Source organism: Apus apus, chromosome Z (assembly GCF_020740795.1).
Source record: "Apus apus isolate bApuApu2 chromosome Z, bApuApu2.pri.cur, whole genome shotgun sequence".
Taxonomy (NCBI): Eukaryota; Metazoa; Chordata; class Aves; order Apodiformes; family Apodidae; genus Apus; species Apus apus.
Window position 1 is genome coordinate 3,664,856 of NC_067312.1, and position 22,273 is coordinate 3,687,128.

Below are 22,273 nucleotides of genomic sequence, written 5' to 3' on the forward strand. Positions count from 1 at the left end.
CCCCTGGCCAAATGACCAATGTGACCATGCCTTGACCAGCTATGAGATAGACTTCCCACCACTGTGCTCCCAGCACCCGTTATTACAGCATCAATCACTTCTTTCTCCCAATGCAGCAGCCAGAGGACAGCACTTGTTCTCCAGCCTCCTCATCCCTTCAACCCATAAAGAGCTTCTAAGGAGGTCCTCCATCTTCTGGACACACTTTCTTACAGATAGCAATGCCTCACCCTCCACTTGACCAACACATGCCCAGACCAGCATGCTTGAGCCTGAGTATTCAGTAGGTCTGAGCCCTGGAGACAGAACCAGCCCTGAGGAAGCACTTGGTTCTTGGGGAATGAATGAATGCAAGGAAGGAGCAATACAGAAGAACTGGTCACATCCACAGGGGAAAACATGGCAGATATTTAAAAACATGGTGAGAAACAAGAGAGTAAAGGAGAAGAAAGCCAAGTGAAGGTAATACCAACAGCAGGGCTGGCCTGGAGTACTTCTTGTCTGGCATATAACCAACCTTGTAATGCATTTGCTGAAGAGCAGCAAATGTTGTGTCTCTGCAGAAGCCAGAGGATGGGCCTAAGCCTGGGCCTGCCAGCATCGAGGTCAGCCCAGGCTGAAATGACCTCCTGTTATTGCTTAGTTTCTAATAGAGAAAGGCCCAATGAGAGTTTCTGGCCTGCGGAGCCCTAGGACAAGGACAGGGGGTCAGCACAGCTGGTCCCACATGGTCTGTCTGGAAGAACACACAAGCCAGTGTCACATATCCTAAAAACTGATATGAGCTTCCTGGACACTGTTGAAGTCTGGCCCTTGATTTTGTTCATGGGGATCAAAATTGCTTGTCACAAGAACAGAGTCACCCTGGACACATAATAAACATACTTTGGCTTCTTTAGCAGCACCCCAGCTCCTTTCAGGAGGAAGTGGTTTTTGTCCAAGGGACGGAGGGATATAACTCACCTCCTTTCCCCTTGGTCCATGTCCTGTTTTTCTAAACTGCCTCCTGGTACTATTTTCCTCCCCAAGGACACTCCTGCACCCTATAGAAGAAGCACCTGGATAGCATCATGAGCCATCTGGATCTGGCAATGCAGGACTCTCCTTGCAGATGAACCAGGGCAAGGTGATATGTCCTTATCCCCAGGGTGCTCCTATGGTCTCCTTCAGCAAAACACCCAGGATTTCCACTGGCAAGTCTGTAATCCCACCTGCCAGACCGATTTTCCTACTCAAATCAAACACAGTGATGGAGAAGGTACTATTTGTCCCTACAGGCTAAAGTGACTCAGGTGGATGAGCCCAGTGAGGAGCAAAGCAGTGGTTGCACATCCCATTGGAGACCTCAGCTCTCAGCTTCACTTTGGAAACTGCCTCTAGCCCTTGCAAGCCTGGAAATAACCCTTGTTGCCAGCAGAGGTGAGAAGAAAGGAGAGGCAAGGGCTAATGTGATCTTCCTCATTTTTTTAAGGGGCCAACTGCACTGGGAACACAGCCTTTGCTTCTCCAAGACTCAACACAGGCATTAAAACACTTCCTGTTGATTAAACAAATCTGATTCCTGCACACACCGAAGTCACAACATGTTCTCGCAGTGCAAGGCTGCAGGGGATGGGGGCAGTCCATTCCTGACCAAGGGAGTACAAAATATGGAATCCATCCCTTGGATATGAAAAAAATTACATCTAGCTGAAACATTTCTGTATGAAAAACCCAAAGGAAAGATTCACACTTCTGGGGTTGTGGCCTATTTCATCTCACTTCAAATGAACCATTTAAAAGCCTTTCCCCCACCACTCCCCTCACCTCTCCTTTCACTGAATAGCTCATTGACAATATAAACCCAGGAAAACAAATTCTAGGCCAGTGAACCAGAAAATAATCATCATCAACATCAAAACCAGATCTCTCTGTTTTCACAGAGCTCTGGTCCCCAGCAACTTGGTTCAGGAGAAGTGCCATCAGCTGAGCTGCTGGTCCACCACCCCTGCACCTCCCTACAGCCATGGGGACCTGACATCCCTTGCTCCAGGGCCCAATTCCCAGGCAATATTCCTCCACCTGGCAAGTGAGTTGCTATTTTTTCAGCTCACAGCCTCCAGGACCAACCTCAGAGACAAAAGCCTGGCCACCACTCATTAATTTAGTGCAGGAAGGAGTCAGGCAGACAGCTGAGCAGCAGAGTCAGGGTGGATGTCAGGTGTTGCTGCTGCTTTCTTGAAGGCATTTCAGGAAGGTGTTTCACTCCCTGGGCTGTGGGTCACACTTCAGCCCTTGCAGATGGGATGTTGAGGAGCTTCACCTCACTACATCCCCCCCCATCTCCAGCTGCCCACCCAGGCTCACATATGCCATCGTTTCCCACCCAGACCAGATTCACTCACTGGTTATTGAAATGCCAGGTGTTGTAGGTCAGTCTGCAGACCCTGGTCAGGTTTGTTGCCACCTCCAGATTCACCCAGAGCTGCAGTTGACACACGATACAACCATTATCTCATGTTCACGTAGACGTTTCCCACTCAGACCAAATAGGTCTGAGCAAAACCAGCCCTGTCAGTGCTTCTGGTGCCCAGGGGATACATTTTTCTCTGTTCAGCCTCTTGGACACCTGCCTGCAGCCCATCAGTCTCAAAGCCCTGCCTAGAGGAGGGAGGTGAGGGCTGCTGGTGGGCTTTGCAGGCGACCAGCACAGGAGGGGCTCCTTTTTTACAGGGTCACTTGCAACTGCGACTTTCACCATTAAGAAAAAGCCTTCTAACCCCAAGCTCACTCACCTCATGCCATCTCTGGGCAGAAAGACTCCTCTTTCCTTATCTCAACCCCAGGAGATTTGTGGGATATCACAAATAACGGCTGGACAAGATGAGACTTCTTCTAACACACTGGTCGTTCCTAACATTAAGTGCCATCCTGATGGGGCTGAGTGGACCAGTGCCTGGAAATGTTACATTTCATCCATTTTCAGTCCAAACCTGCTCTTTACCAGGTTTTATAAGGACATGCAGAGTCAGGACATGGAGTAATGTTTTTTAAATGGAAGAGGGGAGATTTAGGTTAGACATTTAGTGTGAGGGTGGCGAGACCCTGGCCCAGGTTGCCCAGGGAAGCTGTGGCTGCCCCATCCCTGGCAGTGTTGAAGGGCAGGTTGGATGGGGCTTGGAGCAACCTGGTCTGGTGGGAGGTGTCCCTGCCCGTGCAGGCTCAAATCAGTCTGTGATCCTGTGATTCTGTTTTATACAAACATGGTGAGCTTTTTCCCCTCTGTTCTCAAACTTTAGATGCCCATCTCCAAACCCTACCAACACCCTCACCTCCTACCTTGGCAGAGCAGAAACCAACGACATCCGATTTTGGCCAAGCAAAGCTTAATCCACTCCTGGTCCCTTCCAGCTCCTGGCACTGAGGGAACATCTTACTTTCCATTAGCCACCCATGCAGTGACAACCCCTGAGGAGGAGGTGAGCTGTCAGGATCTGACCCTCCAGGGTTTACCACTCTGGCAACGCCGGCATGCCGGCAATGAGATGTTTATAGCCCAGTGATTCATAACACTGCAGAGTGTGCAGGGAATGTAACACCATTCACCATTAAGAAACGCTCATGTTTTCTGCTAAATACACAAAATAACCACTCATCCCCTGAGCAGCAGATGCAAATTATACGTAGTATTAGCCTCATATGCCAACAGCTATAATTCCGGTGCAGCATGAAGCCGTTTCCCAAGGCTCTAGAAGTCCCTTAATCTGCCTTTTGACGTCAGATGACAAATTTCTTGCCTGGGATCATTAACGGGGTGACTAATGAAAGCTGATAAGTGAATTTATAAATGAAATTAAAGATATTAATATTAAAGGCCGGGCTACAAGAAAGAGAAATGTGGATTTAGCAAACCACAACAAGGAGCGCGATAATCTGTGTGAGATTCACAGCTCCTTTCCTGCCGGGCAAATTAGAGACCGTGGTATTTTCTGCCAGGAGGTTGTGGAAACTGCCAGGCTTGGCAGACACCTCCCCTGAAGCATTAGCGTCCCCGTTACCTTCAGATGGCTGCTCTGAGATGTAAAAAGCTCCTGCTCGGGTTTGCCAGCAAACGCCAGGCCAGGGCTGAAGAGGTGCTGGTAGTCTTGCAAAGGTAACTGCCTTGCCAAACCCTCATGCAAAAAATGCCTTCAGGCTCCGGTCAGTTTAATGGCAATTACTTCCTTTTTGTTAAAAAAAAAAAGAAAAAAAGAAAAAAAGAAAAAATCCACCAAAACAACCCCAAAAAACAACACCTCAAAGTACGTTCTCATCTTACTCGTTCCAGGATAAATGCCAAGCAACCCTTCTAAAAGTTAAGGTTCTAGTTTGGATTTATGCACACATAAACAAGTCCAGCCCTTTCCAGCTTGGTGTCTGATCCCACATCCAGGCAACTTCACCAGGAACCCACAGCTCATTTCTGACTCCAGCTGCTCCTCACTCAGGTTTAGAGCTGGCAGGAAACTCTATTTAAGCCTCAGCTCCCACCTGCTGATGGATGATCAGCCCTGACTGGGCCAGACAAACATCCTCCACTGTCCCAAGGAGTAGAGGCACATGAGATCCTACCCAGTGCTGCAGGGCTGAACAGGAACTGGCACCTCCTCTGCTATCAAAAAAAGAAAGAAAAAAAAAAGAAAAAAGAGGAGAATGCTTCCTTTTGTCTGTAGATGCCTGGTTTTCAAGCAGACACACCATGGAAACTGGTCAGGCTAGTTCTCAGGTTCCCATGAGTGGTGCCTCCTCACACACCCACCGTTTCTGAACAAACCTAGATCCTTTTGGACATAACAAGTCCCTGAGCTAGTAGTGTGACCAAAGGAAATGTCAGATGCCCTCAGGAGAAAGAGAAAGCCCAGAGGCAACACAAAGCACATTTGCTATGGGGACATTTCCCAATCCCATCCTCCATTGGAAGACCCCAACGTGGGGAGCGGCTGCAGCATGACGGGTGTCCAAGGAACTGTTTTTCTGAACACCATTTAGAGACCCCCTCAAGCCTGGAGAAGAAGACACAAGCAGTTTTTCACAGCAGCTCTTGACTCAGCCTCAGCGATGGGTGCTTGGACATGTGGCCTGGTGAGTTGTCCAGTTCCACTGAGTCCAGCTCAAGGTCCCTTCAAAGAAGTCCCAGAGGTACCCATGGCCTGGCTTTCTCCTCGTTTCAGGAAATGGCAGCTCCTTGTACCATCTGGGGAAGGAGGTGGAGAAGTGACACACCGTAACAGTTCCCCAGCACCACCTGAGCCCTCCCAGGAAAAAAAGCAATGGCTGGTGGCACCATCTAAGCTGACAGTCACCTACGCCTCAGGATGTCACCTCCAAGCAGGGCAGCTGCTGTGAGCAGCCAGGAGCACAGGGATATGGTGCATGAGATGGATGATACATCTAGGTAGTTCTCTGAGCTACCAAAATCCTCATCCCAACATTTCCCCACAGGTATGTCCTCACTTCATAGGTTATGGGTACCAACCTGCCCTTTACTGCCTCTACCCATAACCTGCATCTTGACTGTGTGCATCTATCTGCATTGCTCCTGACCTTGATGGGCTTATTCACCCAAACCAAAGCAATAACCTTCATTAAAGAGCTAAGAACCATACATGTGCAACTGTCCTGCAGGCACGTTCTGAAGCCTTTAAAGGGAGGGAGAGAAAACAAGATCACTTAAGGACACTTACCAAGAGGGATCCATGACAGGACGTGCCAACCAGCCCAACCCAGCTGGGGCTGGGAAATGCAAAGGACCAGCAGGCAGGGAAATGAGTGGGAAAAAATCCTGGGAGACTGCAAAATTGAGTAGAGGGAGGAGAAGGAAGGGTTAAGCAAAGGTGATGGGAAGGCACGGAGCATTCTTGGGTTTGCTTTCTCTCTGTCCTGGCTCTACTGTGCTCTGCCAAGCTACGGCTCTCAGGCACAGGAACCTGGTCTCTAAAACGACCAGAATCTGTTGCTCTGGCTGGAAATTGATGTCGGGTTTTCATACTGTGGAGGAGGAATTTAGCTGCTCCCAAAAGACCCGAGCTTCTTCCTAAGAAGGTTTAGGAGTAAGACAAGACCACTAAAGAATTAGCTGCGCATCAGCGTGACACAACCTGGGAGACCCTCAACCCCTCTGCCAACTGACCTACCCAGTCTCCCCAGACTGAAACCAAAAAAGGCAAAAATCACCATTTTCCCCACTGGGTCTTAGCCCGATGCTCACTGCCCACCTCCAGGTCCCTGCCCTGGCCCCACTGCAGCCACACGTCACCCTTCTCCTTCCCAAACCACTAAGCTCCCTGGAAAACCTCCTGAATGTTGTAGCTTCTGCCTTCTGGGCACTGTAAGCAGCAATTTGAAGCTTTACTTTACATACCACCTTTTAATTGAAAAGCCCTGTGCTATGGCCTGACTCCAGGAGCTGTGGGTTTACGTAGAAACACTGAAATATCACGAGATGCCCAAGAGTCACGCGACATCGGGTGGTGCCATCACATCTCTCCCAACTGCAAAACCAGCTCTGGTAATAGGTATCAGAGATGATACAGATACAGGAGAAGGCTTTCTGCAAAGTCAGCCCTTGCATTTCTGGCACATTGATTTAATGCTTCCCAAAACGAGCATTCCCAGGTTAAGGAAAGGCACGTGTCTCTTTTTGAGCACTGCTAGAGATGAGGACCTTCCAGTTTTGACACAAGGCAGCCCCAGCACACAGGTTTAACCTGGAGGGGATGCCTCTGCCCTTGCTACCTAGTGTCATGCCCCACAGGGCCCCTGAAAGAGCTGTCCTGCCCTCTCCTTCCACTGCTGCACCTCCAGCAGTTATGACCATCACCCATCTGGTTGGTGGAGAGGGACAAGCTGGTCTTGGATGTCCCAGGTGCTCTCTGTGGCACCTGTGGGGTGGGTTCTCCTACAGGTTCGGGAGAACGGGGCTCCTGCACCTGTCCAACTAACGAGATGCTCCGCAAATTGCAAGAAGTGTTTAAAGCAACATCAACAACAACAATTAAAAAAGGAAGCTCAGACTTACTCTAGGACAGTCCTTCGAGGAGGCTCACGGAGGAGGACGCGGCGCGACACCAGCAACACCGCGAGGAGCGAGGCCGGAGGCAGTTACGGCAGCATCTGGTGCCTACGGGTCTCACCTCCCTCCCACCCCTGGGTTTGGCACCCCACGCTGTCTGGGACACCCCAAGCAATGCCAAACTGTGTCCCCACTGCCTCATCCACCCCCGGCCATGGCAGCTCCCAAGCTGTTTTTTGGCAAACACCCCCCAAGCCCTTCCCAGCTCCAGCACTGCTTTTGCCTTCCCGCTTGGGCACCAACTCACCAGTTCTTAAATAACACATTTCCACAGGCCCGGACCAGCAAGGTAAATCCACATCAGCTTTCATCAGACCTTGTTGATAATTCCCAATATGAGCAACATGTGACTGCTATTTGTTTACCTTTTCCTTAAAGATTATGGAAATCACCCCAAAACCCCACATGAGGCACAGATGGGTCCAGCTCCCGTTGGCATCATTAAATGCACACAGATGTGTGTAAGACCTTTACACAACTCTTACATAAATGAATCTCAGAGCCCGATTCGTCTGTGTTTGGGATTATCTGTCTCCCTGTTATGGAAAGAAGTTATTTAAAGCAGCCCAGGAATACAGGTTGGTGCTGGAGAGATGCGAGGCCTTACAGAATTCACTGCCTGTGCCTCCACACCCACAGCAGCGCCACCAGCACATGATTTGCCTTGGATGCTAAAACGAAAAAAAGGATTATTTTCTTTGAACCAGGTGGCTTTTCAAGACTTGGAGTGTCAAAGGAATGAAGTCATTCAACTGTGGATGCATTTGATGGATTATGAGATATGAAAGCTTGGTGGTTACTCACTAATAAGGCTGAGAGGTGGAAGCGGGGGGAATTGTTTCCTCTCGTAAGAATGTGTTTCTAACAAGACAGGTCAAAATAGGATGTGGATGATAAATTGCTTAGCACGAGCTGCCATTAACCCAGCAGCTTTCTGTATTATTAGATTACTAAGGTGTCCTCAAGGGTATATTGACCAAACAGTTTTGCTCTGTGTCGGCGCCGATTCGCAGCAGCAGCTCTGGGGGGTTGTTAGGCTGGCCGCAGGGAATCCTGAATCCCCTGCTCCTAACAAAGGGGCAGCTGCCGGCAGGTGTCCACAGGGCGAGGGTGCATTTGGGAGGGGAAGGGGGTTTATCTGAGTCGGGGGAATGGGGGGTGGGGGGGCTGGGGCAGGGGAGGGTGGTTCATTGATTTGATTTTATTTTTTTTCCCCACGCCATAACCCACATCTCGTTGTCTCACGTGGAGCGTGTGTGTGCGCGCGGTGGGGGTCAAACTAAGGCAAAATAAATAAAGGGGGAAAAAACACAAAACAACCAAAACCGAACCCCAACCAATCACATTGGAAAATGACCAGCCCCAACAGGCATGCATGCCTCTCTCCCTTCATGCAAGCAAGAAGCACAGCCTCCCTCCTCGGGATGCGTTCGGGGAGATGTCAGGCACCACGGAGCTCAGCGCCGGCCCGGGGCGAGGAGGGTGGAGCGGGAACAAAGGGCCACAGCAAACACCACATCCAGGGAGGGGGGCAACCCGCTTGTGCTCGTACAAGGAGGGGGGAAACAGGATGGCCAAACAGTCATCGAGGTACATGGAAATGTGGAGAAAGGAAACCATAAATAGATGTGTTTTGTTTTTTTTTTTAAAAAAAGACAACAACAAAAAAACCAAAACAACAACAAAAAAACTGAAACAACAACAAAACCTCCACCAACAAAAAGAAAAAAAAAAAAAACAACAAACCAACAAAAACAAACGAAAAGGAACAAAAGCCAAACCAACCAAACTCAGGATAAAGCCAGGAGGGAGGTGGGGAGGCACGGCCTTGCAAAATGATGCGTCTGTCCAAGGGATGCAGGGGGGAGGGAAGGCAGGGCAGGGGGGCTGCTGGAGCCACTTGCTTCTGTTTCGTTTGCAAGGGGCTCCTCTTGAAATTTTAGCAGTGGGAACCACCGACCTGCTGAATTTGTCTTCCTCTCTCATTACAGAGAAATAACCGACCCTGTGCCTCTCCCCCTCCGGTGGGAACTGAGACAAGATGCTGACCCCCTCCACCCCGCCCCAGCCCCAGCCCCCATCTCTTGCTTTCAGAAGCCCTGACTTCCCTCAGTTTCTGGTGGCACCCAAGCCAAAATCGGGAGGTTTTAGAAGAACATTTTTTCAGACGGGGGAGAGGAGGTCTGGTGTACCAACAAGGAGAGGTGACTGTTACTATTACCACTTGGCAGCTGCAGCAAAAACTGCTCGCTGGCCCCAATTCGGTTATCCACCCCCGCCCTGCTTCCAGCGTTTTAACGTTCCCGGTGACTTTCTCCCAACCCCAGTTTCCTCTTTTGACCAAATCGGGTTATTCAGAAGATGGTGGAGGAGGGAAATGTAGTTACAACACGAGCAGCTGGGACAGTTTTACGAGCCGAGCCTTGCAGGGGTCTAGTGAAGATATTTATAGCGAGCCGCTCGCCGCGGGACCCAGGCAGAGCAACTTCTGGCCTGGCAGATGGTGGGCAGGGCACTGGCATACATGTACATGTTTAAATATACAGCTAGGAGGTCTGAGGGATTTTTTTCCCAAGTTTATTTACCCCTTGTTAATCTATTTAAAAAAAAAAAAAAAAAAATCAATATATATATATATGTATAAATACATAACAAAATTACTCCCCCCATCCATCTGGAGGTCATCCCCTCTCATCTCAAGGATCAGTCCAGTAAGGAATGTGTAACTAGAATGAAAAAAGCAGCAGACCCTTCATCAAAGATCTGTCTTTTTTTCTTTTTTTTTTTGATTAATAATTTATACATGAATGACCATTATTATGATGATGATTTTTTTCCTGTGGCTACTCTGCAGTAAAACACAATTCTGCACCGGCACAACGGCATAAAAAGGACTGTGCTTCTAAGGAGACTAACGCTGAGGGCAGGTATGGGACAGGAGAGGGGGGAAAAAACAAAAAACAACAAGAACAACAAAAAAAAAGAAAAAAACAACCAAAAAAAAGTATTAAAAAGCCCCCATGTCTGCGCTACGGGAAAAAAATCCACTCACTCAAACCTGACGATGGCGGAAAAGCAAGGAAAAAATCTAAACAGCAGGATACGACAATAAATGGGAAAAAACAGCAATAGAAAAAGCACACTAGGTTAATATAGGAAAACTAGTTTCTTTATTGAGAGATCGTATATTAGTATTAGTGGAATCGTGTGTAACAATGTCATCATGCACACAATACAAAAAGGCAAGGCCCACCATGCTATGGAAGGGCAACAGAACAAAAGCAGCGTACACTGAGCAGATGTATAAGGCTACAGCACATTACATTTCAGCAGGGTACGTTCTCTACAGAGAGATTTACATCAGAAACTAGGTAATGTAAAAAAATACAGACCATGCTTTAGTTTTAGTACAAGAAAAAAGGTGGGAGATACACAACCAAAGGATATTCGGTACAGAAAAAATTACCCACAAAATAAGAACAGGAAGTAAATTTAGCACAGCAGAAAAAAATGCTTATCCCTGTTTAATGGAAAACCATTTTGCCAGTCGTGGTGCTTTTGTTTGTTTTGGGTTTGTGTTGGATTTTTTTGGGTTTTTTTTTTGCGATCCAATGTTAAGGGGGTGGGGAGGGGTGCTGGCCAGGGGGTGTGCTAAGGGGAACGGGACACTTGTGGCTGCTGATGGAGCCCGGGGGGCTGGGTGGGCAGCCAGGGGACAGCTGAGGGCTGGGATGTCACCTCCACCGGGGGGGGGGACACACACGGCTGCCGCACCCCTCCACCAGCACCGGCCACCAGCTTTCGGGGGAGGGGGTGTGGTGGATTTTATCCCCTGGTTCAACCACAGATCTTACTCCACAACTCCCTCCCCCCGTTTTGGTTTTTTTTTTGTGTGTTTTTTTTTTTGTTTTGTTTTGTTTTTGTTTTCATTCGGGCCCCTCATCGGATTCCTCGCCGGATTTCCCCATCCCAATTATTGTGGTTTGTTTTGTTTTATTTTGTTTTGTTTTCGGGGGTGGGGGTTGAAGCGGGGAAGGTGTTTGGTTGTTTGTTTGGGGTTTTTTTGGCCAAAACTCGGAGGCGCTTGCCCCCCCCCCCCCCCCCCCCAGCGCCGAGATTCCTGGGGAGACCCCCCCCCCCCCCTCGCCCCACGACCAGAGCAAAATGAATCCACTTAACAGGAATTTACAGTGCAAATGTACTCAGCTAAAACAGGATGAAGGTACAAAAATGGCTGTTATCGTCTACAGCTACGCTGAAATGGCCTGGTTGGCGAGGCTACACGGGGAGAAGTGGGAAGGGGGGGAGTGGGGGGGGGGGTGTATAAATTAAAAAATAAAACCAAATTTAAACAATAAAAAAAGGAAAATGGATCTACCGAAGCACAGACGGGAGGTGCGGGGGGGGGGGGGGAGCTGGGCAAAGACACGGGACCCCGAGGGAAGGAAGGAGGGAAGGAAGGAGGGCAGGGAGGGAGGGGATCCCCTGCACCGGGCACTGCCGGGGGACAGGGGGGCTGCCCGGGGGCACCGAGCCCCAGCCAGCCCCGAGCGGCCGCTGAAGGGGATGGAAGGAGGCGGAAGACGGGGGTGGGAGGTTTTGCGGCTTCTCCTCCTCCTCTTCCTCCCTCATCCCGGGGACCCGGGGCTGAGCCCAGCCCAGCCCAGCCCACCCCTCCCCGGGACGCGACCCCGCGGCCCCCCCCCCAGCGCGGTACCTCTGTTGCGCACGGAGCCGAAGACGGGCAGCACCAGGTAACCGACGTGCACCAGGACCATGCTGCGGCCTTCCTGGCCCGGCCCGGCTCGGCCCGGCCCGGCCTGGCCCGGCCCGGCCCGCCCCGGCCCCGCTCCCGCCGGCCCCGGCTCCAGGCGGCGGCCAGAGGCGCCCGCTCCGCCGCCACACAAAGGCGCGCGCCGCCAATGGCCGCGCCGGCCCCGCCGCAAGACACGCCCCCTCCCGCTCCGAGCCACACCCCCTTTCCCCATCTCGGCCAATGGGAACGGGAGGAATGAGGAGGACACGCCCCCTCCCTCCCAGCCAGCCGCGCCGGCCAATGGGGTGCGGAGGGGCGGGGAGGGGGGCGGGGCAGGCGGGGCGCGCTCCCGCTGGCTGCGGGGCTGGGGCAGGTGGGGGGGTGTGTTAGTGGGGCTGGGGGGTGGTTGTGGGGCTGGGGGAGATGTTAGCGGGGCTGGGGGGTGTTAGCGGGGCTGGGGCAGGTGGTGGTGGGGGTGTTAGTGGGGCTGGGGGGGTGTTAGCGGGGCTGGGGGGTGTTAGCGGGGCTGGGGGAGATGTTAGCGGGGCTGGGGGGGGGTGTTAGCGGGGCTGGGGGGTGTTAGCGGGGCTGGAGGGGGTGTTAGCGGGGCTGGGGGGTGTTAGTGGGGCTGGGGGGGGTGTTAGCGGGGCTGGGGGGTGTTAGCGGGGCTGGGGGGTGTGTTAGTGGGGCTGGGGGGTGTTAGCGGGGCTGGGGCAGGTGGTGGTGGGGGTGTTAGTGGGGCTGGGGGGGTGTTAGTGGGGCTGGGGGGTGGTTGTGGGGCTGGGGTATTAGCGAGGCTGGGGGGTGTTAGCGGGGCTGGGGGTGTTAGTGGGGCTGGGGGGTGGTAGTGGGGCTGGGGGGTGGTAGGGGGGCTGGGGCAGGTGGTAGGGGGGGAGTTAGCGGGGCTGGGGGGGTGTTAGCGGGGCTGGGGGGTGTTAGTGGGGCTGGGGCAGGTGGTAGGGGGGCTGGAGGGTGGTTGTGGGGCTGGGGTGTTAGTGGGGCTGGGGGGGTGTTAGCGGGGCTGGGGGGTGTTAGCGGGGCTGGGGGAGATGTTAGCGGGGCTGGGGGGTGTTAATGGGGCTGGGGGGGGGTGTTAGTGGGGCTGGGGTGTTAGTGGGGCTGGGGGGGTGTTAGCGGGGCTGGGGGGTGTTAGCGGGGCCGGGAGGGGGCTCTGGAGGTCATCCCGCCCGGCCCCCGCTAGAGCTGGAGCCTCTAGAGCACGTCCCACAAGGGCAGGGCCGCATGGGTTCCAGACTCACAGACTGGTTTGGATTGGGAGGGAACTTAAAGCCCACCCAGTCCCGACCCCCCTGCCATGGGCAGGGACACCTCCCACCAGCCCAGGTTGCTCCAAGCCCCATCCAACCTGCCCTTCAACACTGCCAGGGATGGGGCAGCCACAGCTTCCCTGGGCAACCTGGGCCAGGGTCTCACCACCCTCACAGCAAAGAATTTCCTCCTCATGTCCAACCTAAATCTCCCCGCTTCCCGTTTAAAGCCATTTCACCTCACTCCCTGCCCTTGTCCCAAGCCCCTCCCCAGCTTTCCTGGAGCCCCTTCAGGCACTGGAAGGTGCTCTAAGGTCTCCCTGGAGCCTTCTCTTCTCCAGGCTGAACACCCCAACTCTCCCAGCCTGTCTCCAGAGCAGAGCTGCTCCAGCCCTCTGGAGCAAAATGGCTCTGGTCTAGCCCAGAGGGGCAGAAAGAGCATGTGGGAACCCCAGGGGGCTCAGGGCCACCCTCCTCATGGGGCAAAGAACCCTCACGGCTTAAAGAAGGACAATTCTCCACCCCCCCAAAAAAAAAAAAAACAACACACAACAACAACAACAGCAACAAACGCCCAAAACGCCACAACCAGAAGCTCATCCCTGTTCATTTAAAATTGTTTTAATGAGGTGAGAAAGGCCCCGCTGGTGTTTCTGTCAGGGCGCAGGGTCCCCAGGCAGCGCGTTGCCCTGCTGCAAGCCCCGTTTTTCGGTGGCCTGTCCCCCCCCCGGCCAGGCTGGCGGATGTTTTTGCCGTGTGTGACACCCTCCCACCCCCCCCCTCCGCCACGGGAGCCCCCCTAATCCCTGCTTAGCTTTATCCCTCCCGTGCATCTGGCAGGTCTAAGCGCTCTGCAGCCTCCTCGCCTGACGTGTGCAGTGGATTTGTCCTCCTGGATTATTGCGTCAGGTTTGCCTTGGCTTTATTTTGGGGGTTTTGTTGCTTGTTTGTTCGCGTTTGTTGTCTGTTGGGTTGTTGTGGTTTTTTTTCGTTGTTTTTGTATTATTAATATATTTTTTTTTCCTGATCAGAATTAAAACAGGGGCTTGGCAACCCGGATTTCCTTAAAACCTTTCCCTCCCTGCCCTAGAGATGTGACATTCACCAGAAAAAGGCTCTTTTGGGTAAGATTTCACACCAAGCTCCCTCCGAATGGAAGCAGGAAATATCCTAGGTGCTCACTGCCTCCCAGTGCCCGCCCCACTACATCCCAGTTTGGACTTTTCTGTCCCCCCTGTACTGACCCCAGGAGGGTTTTCCCGTGGGGAAGGCTGGATCTTGTCCCCAGCTGTCACTGTGGCTCAGCCAGAACCACTCTCAGATGTTCAGCATTTGCAGGTACCACATGCAGTCCACACCATGACAAACATTTCTAAGGCAGGAGCAATCTTGGTATTTGTTTGTTTTTCCATGCTCGTAACATAACAAAGCACTTCCCATGGCCCATTTGTGGCCCAACATGAAAAAATGGCCACTTTCCACCCATTTCTGCCAGTGGTGAGAACTCGTTTCCAGCAGGAAGGTGCAATCTGCTTGAGCTCACTGTGTTAAACACATCCTATAAATCATAGAATAATTTAGGTTGGAAAAGACTTTTAAGATCATCAAATCCAACCATTACAAGTCCAGTGCTAAACCGTGTCCCTAAGAGGACAAGCCTTCAGGCTCTAAAAGGCCTGGAAGGTGCAAAACAGCCGAACACACTTGTGAACCCACCATGGAGGGATTTCCAGCTCATCCCCTCTCACTCATCCCCACTGTGACAGCTGCAGGATGGGCCCTGGGGGGGTGACTTGCAGGATGTGCATGGACCCTCCTGCAAATCTCCCTGATGTTCCCTCTCTGGTCCCCTGGGACTGCTGCTGGCCCCGGGCCGGGGGGCTGCAACCCTGCTGCTTGCTCTGGTTGCCTTGCAGCTGCTCTGGTGGCCCCCAGCCCTACCACAGCAGTTGTGGTGGGTATTTCATGGGGCTCACTGCTGCTGCTGCTGCTGCTTTCCATCCATTCAGGATCCCACCCCCCCGTCCCTGGGACACCCAATCCATTGCTGGGGCTTTGCATGTCACGCACATGCTGCAGGCACAAATTGGTGTTTATAATTAGCTCTTGGCATCCTCCTTCCTGCATGGCCAGTGGCTGTTGGTGTCCCCCAGTGTGGCTTTTGGGGTCCCAGCAGGCGCCATTTGGGGCATCCTCCCCCTTTTGCCCCAAGCTCTCTTTAAAAAGGAACACCGTGGAATTCTTCTCAGATGTGATGTTCTCCAGCCTCATGGGAGAAGTCACACGTGGCACCGGTGTACCTATGGAGTAGATGTTTTGAAGATGCTGGAGGCACCAGGGCACCAAGGGTGCTTTACACCCAGTCCCACAGGGAAGGTTTCTCCCCTTTAGCCATGCAGGCACAGAGGATATTTAATAAATAGAGGTATGGTGTAGAGCAGTTGGGGAGGTCCTGGGGTACGTATGGCACATCAGCCACTGTCCTCAGGGCAGGTCTGGGGGTGACCATAACTCTCAGCTCATTGCCACACCTGGGACTCACCCTCTCTCTGCCCACCTCAAAGCCCTCGGTGATTTCAATGTGAAACAGGATTTTTATATCTCCTTTGCAAAACGAAGCCGTGTGAAATCCTTCGGGAAATTGCGATGGGATCAACTGGTCCAGAAATGGATGAGACAGCATCCTGAAAATGTGGGGTCTTTTTGGCAGGCGGGCAGAAAAACCCTGATGGAAGGACTTTTTCTGGCACTTTTGAAGCCATGGCTTGCAGAAGATGAACATCCTGCACCCCTAGAGGCCATTTTATGGCAGGATGGGGAGCAACGGGAATGACGGCATGAAAAGATCTTAATGCACTGCTTCTGGTAGAGGTGAAGCACGCAGACCAGACAGTGCAACTCTTTGCTGGATGATGGTCTGAGCCTTTGATTATTTTCTGATCTTCAGCTACATTTTGGATAATTATTTCCTTGGGAGCACACCTTGATGTCAATGGTGATACAACCAGGACATGGCCATGGCTGGATCTTGGATGGTGCTTCTAGGGCAAGGTTGTGGGAAGGGCGGTGTGTCTTCCAAACCTCATTAAGAACAGGTCTGAGGTTTTGAGCATCTTGGGGCTTAGATGGGGGGAGATGAAAAGCCTGTTGGGCTTGAGCGACCAACACTGAGGAACAGAACCTGCAGGGAAGAGTGAAGGTGGAAAAACTAACAGTAAAGTAAAGAATGGGTAGAGAACAGGTGAAAAGGGAGAAGAAATCTCACCAGTAAACTCTATAGCCTCATACTGTGCCTGGGAGCAACAGCAACCCAAACCCAGGTGGAGGGGAGAAGGGGTGTGTGGGGAGGGGGCTGCTCATGGTTCATGAAAAGGTTTTATTTCAGATTTATTTGCAAAGGTTTTAATCCATGCTTATTTTGCTATTTTATTTTCTCTCTCCTAATATTTTTTCTCATTTGCCTTTTACCCCCTTTCTTTCTTTATTTTCTCAAAAAAACCCCAAACAAACAACAAAAAACCCCCACAAAAAAACCACAAAAAACACCAAACCAAACAGAGGGGCAAAGTAGAGACAGTGATTGTGCATCAGCTTAATATGAAACCTTTCAGCATTTCAATTTTCCAGTTTTGTGTGGAGAAAAATAAGAAAACAGGTAAAAACCTCACATCCAAGGAGCAGCCAGCCAAGAGGTGAGAAAGGAAACACCCTGCTCCTATGTTGCCAGAGCAGATTTCAGATACATGGTGCAGGACTTTCTATGGAGAAAAGCAGGAGGCAGCTTTTCCTTTATTCCCAAAACTGGGGATATCTGGGAATTCTCATCTGCTTGGAGGGACCCAGTGCCCTCCTGAGCTCATTTAAGAGGAATCAAAATGTATTGTGGCAAAGCAGGACAGGAGGTGGTGATGCTGTCGTGGTTTGGGCCCAAGAGGGCAACAAAGGACCAGCCCCGAGGCCACTCACTCACCTCCAACCCCCCCCCCCACTCTGGGATGGGGAGGACAAACCCAACTAGAAGCTCATGGGTCAAGACAAGGGACAAGGAGGGATCTTCACTGATTAAAGGTCACGGGCAAAACAGACTCAACTTGGGGAAAAATAGTAATATAACCGAACACTAATCAAATGCACACAGGACACAGAAAACACAAAAAGCAGAGCTGAAATACCTTAAGGCCCATCACTTCCTTCTTCCCAGGCCCAAATCCCTTTGTTCCTGGTTTCTCTCCCTCCTTCTCCCCAGTGGCACAGGGGATGGGGTTTAGAGTCAGGTCACAGGCTGGTGGTTCCTGCTGCTCCTTCCTCCTCAGGAAGAAGGATTCCTCACAGTCCTTCCCTGCTTCCCCATGGGGTCTTTCCCATGGGAGAGTCCTCCATGAACCTCCCCTCCATGAGTCCTTCCCACGAGGTCAGGAGCTGCTCCAGCCTGGGCTTCCCACAGAGTCACGGCTGCTTCGGGAACTGGCACCTCCCGTCGCCCAGGGAATTCCAAAGCTGCATGATCCAAGTCCACTAGAAGCAAATATGAGTCAACTGGCCACAAAATCCAAGTCCAATGGCCAAGTTCACCCCTCCTGGCGCCTTCAGGGAATGCTTCACCACGTTCCTCCACGAATGCAGGGAAACTTCTGCTTGGGCACCTTCTTCCCCTTCCTCCTCACCAACCACCAGCACCTCGCTCCCTCTCCAGCACAACTCTTCTCCCTTAAGTGGTCCTCTGCTCAGCTCTTTTCTCAGTTCCTTCATATGTTAATTGCAGAGGCAATTCTATTGTCCCTGTAATGGCTCCTTAGTGGGTTTTGGAGCAAGGGGAGCTTCTCAGCTTCTACCAGAGCCACCTCTGGGGCCCTTTCCCCTACCAAAAAATCCTGCCAAACCAAATCAGCAGAGATGCTCCTACTTATCTCTCAGCATTTTGCTAAAACTGAATTGCTTTGCTTTGAGGAATTTACTTCTCCGTTTGTGTGGATATGGCCACCTACTAAATAAAGCAATTTTTCTGGTACATGATAGTTAGACCTGGTGATGTTTCTTTGGCAGTGAGTTTGGAGCAGGATATTGGGGCTGATTAAATGCCTTCTTCAAATTACACTTTTAACCTTGAATCCTCAACACCAGCCCTGTGGCTCCCTATGGAGTGGGCAAGGATTGGACTTTAGGATATTTTGCATGACCCATTTTCAAGAAGAATGTCCCCAAAGTCATCCTACTTCTTCTGTCAGAGAGTCACAGATTCACAGAGTCATTGGGGTTGGAAGGGACCTCTGAAGATCATCTAGTCCAACCCCCCTGCTAGAGTAGGATCACGTGCAGTAGATCACACAGAAACATATGAAAGTATCCAGAGAAAGAGACTCTACAGCCTCTCTGGGCAGCCTGTCCCAGCCTCTGTTACTCTCACAGTAAATAACTTCTTCCTTTGTTTGACTTGAACCTCCTGTGCTCCAGCTTGTGCCCATTGCCCCTTGTCCTGTCACTGGACACTGCAAAAAAGAGGCTGGTCCCATCTCCTGACACCCCCTGTAGATATTTATAAGCACTAATGAGATCCCCCCTCAGTATCCTCTTCTCCAGGCTGAACAGCCCCAGCTCTCTTAGCCTTTCCTCATGGGACAGATGCTCAAGTCTCCTCATCATCTCTGTGGCCCTGAGCTGGATTCTCTCCAATAGTTCCTTGTCCTTTATGAACTGGGAGCCCAGAATTGGATGCAGCATTCCAGATGTGACCTCACTAGGGCAGAGCAGAGGGGCAGGACAATCTTCCTCAACCTGCTGGCCACACTCTTCATAATGCCCCCCAGGATGGCATTTGCCTGCTTGGTCACAAGGACACATGTCTGGCTTATGGTCAGCCTGTTGTCCATCAGGACCCTGAGGTCCTTCTCCCCAGAGCTGCTCTCCAGTAGATCAGCCCCCAACCTGTACTGATCCATGGGGTTGTTCCTCCCCAGATGCATAACTTCATACTTGCCCTTGTTGAATTTCAGTAAGTTTCTCCCTGCCCAGCTCTCCAGCCTGTCTATGTCATCCTGGATGGCAGCACAGCCTTCTGGTGTGTCACCACCCCTCCCACTTTGGTGTCATCAGGGAACTGGCTCATGCCCTTTTCCCAGGTCATGGATTAATGTATTCAACAGGGCTGTACCCAGTACCAATCTCTGGGTGTCTGTCTCTCACTAAAGACAGGTGTCCAACTAGACTCCGTCCCACTTACCACAACTCTCTGAGCTCTGTCCTTCAGTCAGTTCCCAACCCATCTCACTGCCCAACAATCCAATCCAGACTTCTTGGGTTTGGCTGTGGGGATGCTGTGGGAGACGGAGTCTAAAACCTTGCTGAAATCAAGGTAGACCACATCCACAGCCCTCCCCTCATCTATCCATCCAGTTATGCCACTGTAGAAGGCTATCAGACTGGTCAAGCATGACTTCCCCTTGGTGACTCCATGCTGACTACTCCTGATGACCCTCTTCCTCAACATTTTTTGAGATGGCACTAGAACAAGCTGTTCCATCACCTTTCCAGGGATGCAGGTGAGGCTGACTGGTCTGTAGTTACCTGGGTCCTCTTTCTTGCCCTTTTTGAAGACTGGAGTGACACTGGCCTTCCTCCAGCCCTCAGGCACCTCTCCTGTTCTACAGGACTTTTCAAAGATGATGGAGAATGGCCTAGCAATTATTTCTGCCAGCTCCCTCTGCACTCGTGGGTGAATACCCGTAGTTTTGGAGAGCAGAGGTTTTGGTGTCTTTCCCTCGCTGGTCTCCCTCCTGATGCTCTCTCCATCTCAGTATCTCACCAGTGGCTTTGGGATGCAACTGTGGGTAGTTCAGGAATCAAGGTGAAAGGAAATCCCTCTGGTGGCAACATGCACAGCAGCAGCCTCGCTGCAAAACCCGACAATTCCTGCAGCTAATCAAGGGCACTGCAAATTCTTAATTAACAAAATCCGCTCCTTGCTCTCAAATTACCTTTGCACCAACTTGAGTACGATGGCAGCCCGCAGCCTGTAACCTCTGGTTTTGGTGCCATCTAGTGCCTTCCCACAGGCAGCTCCAACCCAAGCATTCCGAGCTGAAATGTCCAAATTGCACTAAAAATTGTGAGTTTGCAGACTGGGTCCTGCTGACCTAAATCTCCCGTTTCAGCTTAAAACTGTCTCCCCTCATCCCATTTCTCCCTGCCCTTGTCCCAAGCCCCTCCCCAGCTTTCCTGGAGCCCCTTCAGGCACTGGAAGGTGCTCTAAGGTCTCCCTGGAGCCTTCTCTTCTCCAGGCTGAACACCCCAACTCTCCCAGCCTGGCTCCAGAGCAGAGCTGCTCCAGCCCTCCCAGCATCTCCGGGGCCTCCTCTGGACTCTCTCCAGCAGCTCCATGTCCTTCCTGTGCTGGGGACCCCAGCCCTGGCCCCAGCCCTGCAGGGGGGTCTCAGCAGAGCAGAGCAGAGGGGACAATCCCCTCCCTGGCCCTGCTGGCCACGCTGCTGGGGATGCAGCCCAGGACACGGGGGGTTTCTGGGCTCCAGCGCACGGTGCCAGCTCATGGGGAGCTTCTCATCACCCAGCACCCCCAAGGCCTGCTCCTCAGGGCTGCTCCCAGCCCATTCTCCGCCTAATCTGTATTTGAAATGAAATAAAACTTCCCCAATACTGAGAGAAGGGTGTTGTGGGGGACCATGTCAAAGGCCTTTCCTAAGTCCAGAGAGATGACATCTGGCCTCTGTCATAAAGGGGGGTAAATGAGACACCATGTACATACAAGGCACCTAAATATTGCCAGGCTGGATGCATGGTAAATATGCAGGCGGGAGGAGGCACACAGCTCCCACACACTAATGCTCTGGCTACCCTAAGTAGCACATCTCCTGCTAAAGATGATCTAAAACTAAAAGACAGACCTTAAAGTCCTAAGGACCCAGGGAAAGATGAATATAGGACCTTGTGAGATGGCCATGTGTCCCTTAAAAAGTATAATTCCATCCAAGAGAAGGTAAAAGCCAGTGAGGATGGCCTTGTCCTACTAAACGCTTAGGAAGATGTCTGAGTTGCCTTTTTCCCCACAAAACATAACCACAAAGAAAACAGTCCACTTGGAGGTGTCAACTGGCCAGAGTTTGCAAGAGTGGCAGGAAGGCAGCACACCTACCTGGTAGGGGAGTGACACAGGGATTTCCTCAGCACATCCTCATGGTGCTGGAGGAAGCACAGCAGGTTCTGCACCAGCCACTCCCCTTGGCAGGTCCACTCCAGCTCCACACAGACGCAGGAGTCCCTTGCCAATGTCTCCCATGTGGTGCCCAGCTCCATGAGGAAAGCATGCCCATGGAGGGACTGCATCATCCTGATGGGGATGCCACACTTTGAAGGTGCTGCCCACCCTCCTGGATCCCTGCACTCAACAAGTCACGCTGAGCAGAGCTGTGGAGTGAGAACTGATGGCAAGTGCCCCAGCGCAGGAGCACAGCCAGGCAGGGGAGCCTCAGGGAAGGAACCGGTGAGCGCAGAGTGCACCACATCAGCTCTTCCTCAGAATGCTCCCGGACCCTGTGGCAGTTGAGCAGGCAGCACCCTCTGCTCGCCTTCCCCAGCCCAGTCACACCCAGACACAGCACTTGGTCAAACAGGCCATTTTGTGATAGCTCTGGAGAGAGGAGAGCTCCCAGCAGCAATGCACTCTGCAGGAGAAGGAGGGCAGTTGCTGTCCGGGTGGCAACAGGGAGAACACACGCTGGCCTCTTGTCCCAGACGGAGTGACACAGCAGACGAGATGCATGTTCACAGAACAAGGTTTATTTCAAACAGCACTGGGGTCTAAACCCTTTTAAAGCAACAGCCACCAGCTCAATCGGGCTGTGGGGAAACTGGGATATCAGAACAGGAGGCTGAAGCAACACTGCAAAAGGGACCTTAACAAGAACGTCTATCACTAAGAGGTAAACGAACCCATAAAGCTCTACCATTAAATCCCAGCCACTAACCTAGTAACACCTCTTATCCTAGACCTAGAACACTGCTGACTGGCTTAAAAGGATCCTAAAACCTTACACCTAACACTTAATGAAGAAACATTGATGTCAAACTAACTAACAAAGACAATGAGGGAGGGCCTGTAAAACCGAGAGGCAAAAAGCAGTTGAAAGATGGAGAGAACCTGAGGCAGGC

The 22,273-nt window shown here is 51.8% G+C and overlaps 2 protein-coding genes across 2 annotated transcripts in view; both read right to left on the minus strand.

Annotated features, from left to right (window-relative positions):
* The window catches only part of ARK2C (arkadia (RNF111) C-terminal like ring finger ubiquitin ligase 2C), a 48,832-nt gene extending 36,964 nt beyond the window's left edge, over positions 1-11,868 (minus strand). The window contains exon 1 of the mRNA XM_051642549.1: positions 11,808-11,868. Within this exon, the coding sequence (XP_051498509.1) occupies positions 11,808-11,868 (61 nt within the window). The remainder of the gene's footprint in view (positions 1-11,807) is intronic.
* A 10,022-nt stretch (positions 11,869-21,890) lies between these two features.
* Positions 21,891-22,273, minus strand: part of LOC127395940 (inositol 1,4,5-trisphosphate receptor-interacting protein-like 1) — a 149,317-nt gene continuing 148,934 nt past the window's right edge. The window contains exon 2 of the mRNA XM_051643440.1: positions 21,891-22,262. The gene's annotated coding sequence lies outside the window, so the exon portion shown is untranslated. The remainder of the gene's footprint in view (positions 22,263-22,273) is intronic.